At 41.4% G+C, this 11,217-nt stretch overlaps 1 protein-coding gene across 2 annotated transcripts in view; it reads right to left on the bottom strand.

The window, feature by feature from the left end:
* Positions 1 to 5,629: 5,629 nt before the first annotated feature.
* LOC123518160 (cadherin-23-like) overlaps positions 5,630 to 11,217 on the bottom strand; it is a 31,156-nt gene continuing 25,568 nt past the window's right edge. The window contains exons 31-38 of one of the 2 annotated variants that reach the window (XM_045278857.1): positions 10,560 to 10,663; positions 9,498 to 9,607; positions 9,139 to 9,302; positions 8,640 to 8,776; positions 7,925 to 8,003; positions 7,430 to 7,606; positions 6,596 to 6,801; positions 5,630 to 6,413 (exon numbers count right to left, since the gene is read on the bottom strand). In XM_045278857.1, coding sequence (XP_045134792.1) covers positions 6,295 to 6,413; positions 6,596 to 6,801; positions 7,430 to 7,606; positions 7,925 to 8,003; positions 8,640 to 8,776; positions 9,139 to 9,302; positions 9,498 to 9,607; positions 10,560 to 10,663 — 1,096 coding nt within the window. In that variant the 3' untranslated portion in view covers positions 5,630 to 6,294. Of the gene's footprint in view, positions 6,414 to 6,595; positions 6,802 to 7,429; positions 7,607 to 7,924; positions 8,007 to 8,639; positions 8,777 to 9,138; positions 9,303 to 9,497; positions 9,608 to 10,559; positions 10,664 to 11,217 lie in introns of both variants that reach the window. The other variant, XM_045278856.1, reaches the window with a different exon arrangement.

Here is an 11,217-nt window from a genome sequence, read left to right as displayed (position 1 = left end):
CTTCTTCTTCTTCTTCTTCTTCTTCTTCTTCTTCTTCTTCTTCTTCTTCTTCTTCTTCTTCTTCTTCTTCTTCTTCTTCTTCTTCTTCTTCTTCTTCTTCTACTACTTCTTCTTCTTCTTCCTTCCTTCTTCTTCTTCTTCTTCTTCTTCTTCTTCTTCTTCTTCTTCTTCTTCTTCTTCTTCTTCTTCTTCTTCTTCTTCCGATATTAAGGTGTAGTGACACAAGAAATAGTAATAGTAGAAACAACAACAACAACAACAACACAACATAAGCTACTACCACTACTACAAAGAACTATTCCACACACGTTTGATCTCTCCCTTTACACACACACACACACACACACACACACACACACACACACACACACACACACAAGGATTACATAACACAATACATGTCCCGCATAATCACACAAGAAATACACTCCCTGCACACATTGCTTACACCACCTGAGAGCAACACCCAGCATTAATATCCCCCCTTTCCTGCACGTGCTGCCGGGGGATTATGCCTGAAAATAGTGCTCACCTGGTTTTCATTAGCCCAAAGCCTCACACACCTCCAACTGGCGTCCAAAGCTGGAGTTGTGGCGGTTCGAATGAGGAGCACGTGTGAAAAGGAGAACCAGGACGCAATGATGAGTATGGTAAGTATTAAAACATGGTCGCTGATTTTTCATATATTATTTCTTTTTCACTCATGTAATTACTGATTCAATTTACTGTTTTCTTTATCATAATCACTGTATGAAACGGGCATTTTCTAGCCGTCTGACAGCTTCCCTTCATGTATAGACGTGAAGAACAGTTGTACCTTTGTGTTATGGGTTGCGCTGACTTACACGTGCTTAAGTGGAGATAAGGGGACAGGGACCAGGTCTGTGGCGGTGTCGTGGCTCGTGTGACAGTGTTTGGTTAGCGACACAGAGTGGAACTGAAGATAAGGCAGAACTCATCATAAAGGAAAGGAAGGAAAAGAGTGAATATTGAGTCATCCCGTACTTGTTACCTACACGCAAAATGAACTTATGATGCGTGGAAATGTTTGGGTTTCAAGACAAAGGAGGAATAGTGGAAAATCTGACAGTAAAGTAAAAAAAAAAAAAAAAAAAAATGCAAGATTCATTCAGCTACGTATGATCAGATGATTGACATACACACACACACACACACACACACACACACACACACACACACACACACACACACACACACACACACCAAAAGAAATCTGAGTTGGTTTAGAAAGAGAGATCATAATGAAGGAATTTAGGAACAAAGAGGTGTTTTGTCGAGGAAGGACGAAGAAGAGGAGGAGGAGGAGGAGGAGGAGAAACAAGCAGACAAAGGGATTGGAAAACCTTGGGACATGAGGCTGAGTGGAGTGAATGCCCCGCAGCCTCTCCAACATTTCCCTTTCTCGCCTTTCGCAGACAGCCATTTCCCTGCTGGAGGGCCAACACACCGCCTCATTGAATTGGGGGTGACAGGGACTCAGGTCTGTAGCGCCAACTGCGACAGCGCCCACCGTTAGGAAATAGGAGGAAGAAGAGGAGGAGAAGGAGGAGGAGAATGAAGAGAGAATGCAGAGAAGGAAGAGGAAACTTTGTCCAGGAAGGGAAGTTAATCCTATTTGAAGGTGGTTTTAACCTGAGCAGCTTAGAGGAACGATAGGACAAGGCTTAAAATTGAATGTGTAGCTCCTTCCTTTCGCTTTTGCTTACTTGATTATGTTAAAGGAAAATAAGAAGGAGAAATAATCTTTTCCGTAGATTCCTGCGTCTCTGATTAGACTCATAAAAGTGTAAAAGCTCAAGGGAGGCCTCAAGAAACCATCGCGCCTGTATGGGGTGGTTCCTGTACTATAAAACACATATCTGCTTCAACCTATCATTCCCACTCCCTCTTTCCTGGGAAGCATTTCTACCTTGAGTTTTGAGTAAGATTATATGATTGTATTTGCATTAGGAACATTAGGTCTATGGAGGTCAAAAGATTAATGGTCAGTCTTCACTATTCTAATCCCCACATAAGTTTTCTGATGCTATATAAAATCACCAAATAGTAAGCAGAATGAATATGAAAACGCGTTATGGTACTGAAGGGGTTAATCTCTCTAATCTCTCTAATGATTCAGTATTACCAACCTGTATATTGTGTCTTTCTTTAACCCTTCAATACTGAGACGAATTTTTATCATGAAGTTTGGGTGTGATTGGACGATTTTACTTACATTAGCAAGGTTCTATGCAGGTGAGAAGGTTAATGGTCCAGATTCTTCACTATTATAATCCCTTAATGAATTTCTGAAGCTGTATAAAATCGCCTAATAGTAACCTGAGTAAATATGAAGACGTGTCATGGTACTGAAGGTGTTAGTCTAACGCGATTTGAAAACTAACTTCTATTCCTATTTTTTTTTTCTTATTCTATTTAGATCTAATTTTCCTAGCTTAAACACGCTATTTCGTATCCTATCTTGTTTACTGAGAATTCTATGACTCACCCTTGTTGCTTCCCTTGTGTCACCTAAGAAAACCTCTATCGGATCTCAACCTACGTCCCTCTCTCTCTCTCTCTCTCTCTCTCTCTCTCTCTCTCTCTCTCTCTCTCTCTCTCTAATATCATCATATTCATCGCGATTCTCTCCCTGTCCATCTTAGTCACATCACTCATTTAGTTACCAATCGTATTGTTGCAGAGTTACTGTCAGATGCAATGTTACCTACGCGCGACTCTCGTTCCGGTCTCACTCTCACACTCACATTCGCACTGTCTCTCTCTCTCTCTCTCTCTCTCTCTCTCTCTCTGTGTATCAATAGTCCATCCCAAGTGTTATATCCAACTTGTGTTTTTTTTCACTTTATTGGTCCCTTAGATGCAATTAGCCCCTTCAGTACCATGGCACTTTTCATTATTCATTCTGCTTACTATTTGGTGATTCTAAACAGCTTCAGAAACCTTAATTGTGGGGATTAAAATAGGGAAGACTCTGGCTATTAATCTTCTGACCTCCATAGACCTTTCTTAATGTAAATGAAATCGTCTAATCACACCCAAAACTCACGGTAGAAAATGTGCCCCTGTGCTGGAGGGGTTAAGGACAGAAACGCCACGTCTAACTACACACGAATACTCTCTCTCTCCTCGCCTGATCCGCTGACACTCCGTCCTCAAGTCTCTTATTGCTAACAAGGAAGCCAGCGAACTAGTACAGGGATTCTTCCTGATATAGTTGTTACATATTATATTAGAAAACTACATAATACATCATAGTACTAAATGAAATAAGATATAATATGCACATGTAGGTGTCACTGTATCTAAAGTTCCCTATCCGGCTCCTACCCCAATCTTGAGACCATGGTATATGCGTCAGTGAGTTCCATCAAGGTCGTCCACTCTCCCTCCACCTCCCATAGATACATGACGACAGGTTTTCCCCCGTGTTGGTATTGAATATTGCCACGAAGGAAACGATGAAATGGTTAAGTCTAGGATTCACATTATCGTTTTCTGTATTGGAATGTAAAGAAAATAAAAACTTGTAAGGGTAACAAAATCATATTACTGCCTTATCTCTTATTCGTGATAAACCCCTTCAGTACCATGACGCTTTTTCATATTCATTCTGGTTACTATTTGGTGACATTATATAGCTTTAGAAACTTATGGGGGGATTAAAATAGTGGAGACCGCGTTCATTAATCTTCTGACCTCCATAGACCCTTCCTAATGTCAATAAAAGGGTCTAATCGTACACAAATCTCAAGGTTAAAATGTCTCCCAGTATTGAATTGGTTAAATGTATCGTAATTACCATTGTACCTTCATGGCAGAGGTGCCGAGTGAGGGGATAGATGGAGGGGCTCACTCTGTAAAATCAGCCCCGCCATAATGCCACCCGTTGTTTCCAAGTAATGTGTGTGAAGGTGGGAGAGATAATTGTGACTCAGACATGCAAGACCTGTTGAGTGTTGAGATGGCTGTATGGGAGGCTGACAATAAAATGTGTATGTGTATTTTAAGAATTATGGTGGAACTGTTTCTTTTATCATTATTATTATTAGTAGTAGTAGCAGTAGTAGTAGTAGCAGTAGCAATAGTAGTAGTAGTAGTAGTAGTAGTAGTAGTAGTAGTATTGTCATTATCTTTATCATTTTCTTCTTCTTTTCTTCTTTTTTTCTTTTTTCTTCTTTTTCTTCTTCTTCTTCTTCTTCTTCTTATTATTATTATTATTATTATTATTATTATTATTATTATTATTATTATTATTATTATTATTATTATTACTATTATTATTATTATTATTATCATTATCATTACTATTATCATTATCATTATTATTATTATCATTATCATTATTATCATTATTACTACTACTACTACTACTACTACTACTACTACTACAACTATTATTATCAATATTATTACTTATATCATCTTCATCACCTTTAGTTTTTCACTGTTGTTCTTGTTCTTATTGTTGCTGTTTTCTTTTGATTTTCTGTGTAAGATCCATGGAGGCAGTTGTTAATCCAAGGAAAATGTGAAGGATATATTACCTCCTTAGGTCCACCCAATTAGCAGAGACAGATCTTCAGGAGGGCTTGGAGGGATAGGGCAAGATACAAATATGGGGTAATGATCAGAAACGGGCGCGCACACACACACACACACACACACACACACACACACACACACACTTAATTTAAAGAGGGAGGTTTCAAGACATTTAGCTTTTCTCTCTCTCTCTCTCTCTCTCTCTCTCTCTCTCTCTCTCTCTCTCTCTCTCTCTCTCTCTCTCTCTCTCTCTCTCTCTCTCTCTCTTTCCTAACTCTTGAACCTGCTTGGGGACTGGCAACTTAATGGGCTTTTTTTTTTTTCTACTTCTTCTTCCTTTCGTTTATGTTCCTCGCGACCAGCTTTCCCCTCTTACATAAACACACACACAGACACACACACACACACACACTCGATTGTTAACCGCTTTAATACTGGGACACATTATTACATTGAGATATGTGTACGATTAGACCATTTTATTGACATTAGGAAGTCTCCATGGAGTTCAGAAGATTAATGGCCACTGTCCTCAATATTTCAATCCCCCAACATAAGTTTCTGAAGCTGTATAAAATCACCACTAGTAACCAGAGTGAATATGGAAACGCGTCACGGTGCGGAAGGGGTTAACGGAAAGTCTTGTCCATAGACTGACATCGAACATAGGAAACGCGTCGCAGTACTGAAGGAGTTAACGAAAAGACGTGTCCATGGGCTGAAATTGTACCACCCCCATAGTCCCTGAGTCGCGTCATCCCAAACCCCGGAATTAAATCTTTTCTATGCAATTCGTGAAGTGTTTTTTTTTTCTCTCTTTTTTATTTACACTATGTGGGCTTTTCACGGGAATTTATGGGCTAAAGGAGATACTTTTTCGGGCACCTCCTATCTCAAAGCCCACCCGCTAGGAAGCCGTTGCCCGAGTGAGGAAGCCCAACCTACACTCGGACCGGACAGGGTTCGAACCCGTGCGCTTAGAGACCCCTCGGACCCCAAAGCACGCATAGTTCCACTGTACCACGGCGGCCCCTAACTCATGCAGGGTAGTGAAGGATGCTGGTAATGGTATATGGCGTTATATTATGAATATGTATATGTATTTCCTCCTAATGAATCACAGTGTTGTACGTAAATGATCATTACAGTCAAAATATCATTCTTAGTAGTTACAATAAAGCAATAACTAGTGCCAGAAGTATGACCAGAGGTAGTGATTCTGGCTGTAGCAATGGTGATGATGCTGATGATGATGATGGCAGTGCTAATGGGAACAATTGCAATAGTGATGATAAAAACAACAATGGTCATTAATTTTATTAGTATTTTTATCATCATCAACATCATTTTTTTACAACCTACAGTTAATATTTACTCTTCTGTAGCCACTAATGTTTGTAAATTTTACTTTTTTAAATTATCATTCTAGTATCCGTGACAGTCAAGACAAGCGACAAAAGACATGAATGTGTGCACTTTTTCCATTCACTCTCACTGTTGTAAGAAAATATACTATGATATTTACTTCATTCCGCGTGTAGTTCACTGAAATGTGTCCCCTTGATGAATAAATACCAGCCAGAATATAGTTTTCAAACGTGTTATTGCTATATCTATATTAAAAATTAAAACAATCGCCTACCAACTGCAGGTGAAACAGGCACTCGAGAATTGGCTCACATCTTCAATGTAAACCAGTGCAACGCTGCATTTGTTGTGTCCGTTTCTTCAGGAGAAGGAAAAATTGGAGTTTATCTTTTGGTCGAGAGACGCTGTGTCGCTCGCAGATTCCTCGTGGTCTCCGAAAACCTCGCGCTCCAGAGAGTTGTTGGAGGGCATCGGCGAGTCTGTAAGGAAGACAGGAGAGAGAGAGAGAGAGAGAGAGAGAGAGAGAGAGAAAATGCTAACAATTTACTGTAATTTTTAATCATATTCAAATAAGTCTTTCTTTTTTTTAATACGATCACACACACACACACACACACACACACACACACACACACACACACACACACACACACACACACACCTTGTAATGCGCCGAAGTTGAGCAGTGGGTTGCCCTTCACACCTCCCTGGACCCCTGGCACCGGAGCGGACACCTGGTCGATGGAGCGGCCGAAGGAAGAGTTCTCGTAACCCTTTGAAGAAGAGTCTTGCGCTCCCTTGTTGGAGTAGCTCTTGAACTCTGGGTTGTCCTCCACCCCGATCAAGTCAGAATCTCCGCTGCTTATGCTACAAGATAACGAAAACAGGATATACTAACTTGCTGTGTGTGTGTGTGTGTGTGTGTGTGTGTGTGTGTGTGTTCAGTATATTTAGTTATTTATTCATTTATTGACAATTATCATAAAACACCTAGAACTTAATGATTATTGATGATCCTGTGAAAGAGAACAGCCAGTAATAAAGACACCCACCAGCACACAGTGGCATGAAAGGGAACTTATTACGAAGAGTAGAAATTAACTTCAGTATAATATCTTCATTCCGTAATTAAATAGCTGATGTAATAACACGACTAACATCTTAATTATTTGACATTGATCCAGTCTCTTTCAGTCAGGCCAGAGAGAGAGAGAGAGAGAGAGAGAGAGAGAGAGAGAGAGAGAGAGAGAGAGAGAGAGAGAGAGAGAGAGAGAGAGGAGAGAGAGAGAGAGAGAGAGAGAGAGAGAGAGAGAGAGAGAGAGAGAGAGAGAGAGAGAGAGAGAGAGAGAGAATACGTGGGAGACACCATCAAGAAAAGCGATGAGAGACGCTACATAGGTGACAGGCAGGAGAGATGGAAGGAAGAAGGTGGAATGGAGCTGCGAGGAGGAAGAATACGTTGAGATGAGCACAATTTACAAGACATGGACCCTACCTGCCCGTGTCTCGGATTTTCATCTCGAAGTCGTCGTTCTCGCTGAAGACTGGGTTATGGTTCCCGTGTACCTGGGCAAGGTTGCTGCCAGGGACCACGTCATGCCCCAGGTGATTGAGACCCGACTCCTTGGACCCAAATGTGTTTGTAGAAAGAACATGCACTTTTCTCTTCAGGCTGCGGAGAGAAGTGAGATATAGCAACAACAACAACAACAACAACAACAACAACAACAACAACAACAACAACAACAACAACAACAACAGTAGCAGAAGCAGCAACAACAACAGCAGCACCAAGAACGGCAGCAGCAGTATTAGCAGCAGGAACCACAACAACAACAACAACAATAACAGCAACAACACTTGTCACTTTACGTACAAATTATGTTTTTTTACATGTTGCAATACATTAGGAGAGGATATCTACTTAAGGAGCGCACGTGGTTCTTGTTGCTAAGAGAGAGGGTAGTGTGTGTGTGTAGATGTTAAGTACCTTCTGGTGCGGATGCAGGACACGGTGATGAGGAGCACCAGGAGGCAACCCAGAACTAAGGTCACGACAGCCAGGAGAATCTGATGAAAGGACAGAGTTATTACCGCTCTCTCTCTCTCTCTCTTCCTTTATTTTTACTTTTTTTTATATACCATGTGGGCTTTTCCCGGGAATTTATAGGCTAAAGGGGATACTTTTTGAGGTACCTCCTATCTCAAAGCCCACCCGCTAGGAAACCGTTGCCCCGAGTGAGGAAGCCCAACCTACACTCGGACCGTGGACAGGATTCGAATCCGTGAGAGCTTGGAGACTCTTCGGACCCCAAAGCACGCATGGTTCCACTGCACCACGCCCCCCCCCCCCTCTCTCTCTCTCTCTCTCTCTCTCTCTCTCTCTCTCTCTCTCTCTCTCTCTCTCTCTCTCTCTCTCTCTCTCTCTCTCTCTCTCTCTCTCTCTCTCTCTCTCTCTCTCTCTCTCTCTCTCTCTCTCTCTCTCTCTCTCTCTCTCTCTCTCTCTCTCTCTCTCTCTCTCTCTCTCTCTCTCTCTCTCTCTCTCTCTCTCTCTCTCTCTCTCTCTCTCTCTCTCTCTCTCTCTCTCTCTCTCTCTCTCTCTCTCTCTCTCTCTCTCTCTCTCTCTCTCTCTCTCTCTCTCTCTCTCTCTCTCTCTCTCTCTCTCTCTCTCTCTCTCTCTCTCTCTCTCTCTCTCTCTCTCTCTCTCTTCAGTGTCAAGATCTGGTCCTCCGGAGACTTTCCACCTTCCGGCGGGAAGTATTGGCCCACGGAATCAAGAATGATGCCGTGTAACTTGAGTTCCTGAGACAGCTTCCGCATCACGTCTGCGTTGTTAGAGAGCCTGTGTGGGTTTGTCAGATGGAAAACACTTTACACACGGAGTGGACTTAATATCGTGAGATTTTGAGAGAAGATAAGAAGTATGTAAAAGAAACACTTTGAGGATGTCAGATGGAAAACACTTTACACACGGAGTGGACATATCGTGAGATTTTGACACACACAGAAGTATGTAAAAGAAACACTTTCTCTCTCTACTCTACACACTCTCTCTCTCTCTCTCTCTCTCTCTCTCTCTCTCTCTCTCTCTCTCTCTCTCTCTCTCTCTCTCTCTCTCTCTCTATCTATCTCTATCTATCTATCTATCTATCTATCTATCTATCTATCTATCTATCTATCTATCTATCTGTCTGTCTATCTTACTGTAGAATTGTCTCCTTTGCGACTGGCTTGTTTTTTTCGTCGTCAATGAAGTGCATGTAGACAGTGGTCTCGTTGGCGACAGGATCGCCTGAGGAAGTCTGGGTAGTCGTGATGCTGTCGATAACGCAGCTGTACCCATAGGCGTCTGTGTAAGCTGCCTCGATCTGGCACCAAAATGTGTGACGAGAGTGTAACTGTTAGTGTTTGTGGTAATGCTGGACAATGAGTGGGTATGTCCAGACTGGTTACACTTAAGTGATATTCCAGTGAGGTTATATTTTTCCCTCTCAAATCAGAAGATCTAATGTAAATGTCCTCTCATAATTGGCCTCTCCTTCCCTCAACAATTCACAGCTCACCTCGTTTTCCGTCTCCTTAACATAAGCCACATCGTTTGAGAAGTACATCGACACCTTGTAGTCATCGTTGATACTGTACACCTTGACCTGCGCCTTGTCCGTGTAGCCACCTGGGACGAGAAAAAAAAAAACGTGATATTTTGCATTATTGGTATAGCATTGGTCACGGAGATTGAAGACTGCATCATGGTACTCTGGCAACCTAGCTGTTCGACATGTATCCGAGACTGTGCTTGATGTCTAATGCAAGAGTACTGATCAATAATATACAAGCTACATTATTATTTCATTGTTTGGAATTAGATTTTACTATAGTGGCGATGTTTGTTATTCCTATGTGAATATAAGAATATATCACTTGCATACAGCCTGTAAGTTATTGGACACGCCATCCATGTACCCGGTTGACTGCTACTGTTTTGAAAGATGCACACACACCAAACAATGAACACAAGACGTTATATGGATTATTATCGTCTTATTAACTCCTCCCTTCTCGCTGACTGCCTTCAACCTCTTTCTTATCACCGCAGTGTTACATCTCTTGCTATCTTTTACCGTTTCTTTCATGCCAGCTGCTCTTCTGATCTTGATAGCTGCATCCCTCCCCTACTCTTACACCTTTACTGCGCATTTTTTTTTCTCTCCATTTCCCCGATTCTATCCACCTCCATCATGCAAGAGTTAACCAATTAATCAATCAATCGTTCATCTTTTTCTCTGGTGAACTCTGGAACTCCCTGCGTCCTTCTGTATTTCCTCTTTTCTATGACTTAAATTCTTTCAAGAGGGAGGTTTCAAGACACCTTTGCTCTTGATCATTCTATTTGACATTAGCCTCTGAACAAGCATTTAAGTGGACCCTTTTTTGTAATCCCTGTAGCCCTTGGCCAGTGCCCCTCCAGTATAAAAAACTGAAATAGATAATTCAAATGAAAACCCAAGACCACCACCATACACTCATTACACACCATCACTGTAACCTTATTATGATGCTGGATATAGAGTGCAATTCATTTGGTCAATAACCGAGCGTATACACACACACACACACACACACACCTGCGTCCTCCACATGGATAGTAAAGTTGCAGTAGCCTTGCGTCACTGCCTTAGGGTCGAAGTCCAGCTTCAAGTAACAAGAGCGTGAGTCCTTTCGCTCAATTCTGAAATATTCATATTGTTATAAGAATACTCCGGAGGCAAAGTTCTCCCTTACATGAATATTAGTATACATATTAGGGAGAGAGAGAGAGAGAGAGAGAGAGAGAGAGAGAGAGAGAAAGATAGAGATCTAAAATAGTGAGTTTGGTGCAAAGGATGTAAGGTGGTGACGGAAAATTACTGATTCAAATGAGCGTCCCGTGGAATGAGTGTTAGTTCTTTTGTTTAGGTGAGCGCTGAACACAGCCACAATTACCCCACAGTTGCCAACACTGCCTTGATCAAGCAAGTGCCCGCAGTTTGCTTTTATAGTGTATACATTTTCCCTCAATTATAGTTTTCATTGTTAAAGTTTTATCGTTATGTCTTATAAATGGGTGGAGTTCTGAATATAGATAACAGTGAACGATGTTCCTTTGTTAATATTACTATTATTATTACAAAATGTAGAGAATGTTGGATTGGTTATGAAACTGAGAAGAATATTAGTCCCAAATTTGTTTATGAGCGTTTCTTACATTGATCATCCGTTCATTTCAATCACACACACACACAC

The sequence above is a fragment of the Portunus trituberculatus genome, chromosome 43, assembly GCF_017591435.1.
Source record: "Portunus trituberculatus isolate SZX2019 chromosome 43, ASM1759143v1, whole genome shotgun sequence".
NCBI lineage: Eukaryota > Metazoa > Arthropoda > Malacostraca > Decapoda > Portunidae > Portunus > Portunus trituberculatus.
Note: the sequence above shows the minus strand (reverse complement) of the source record. Positions and strands in the feature narration are given on the sequence as shown.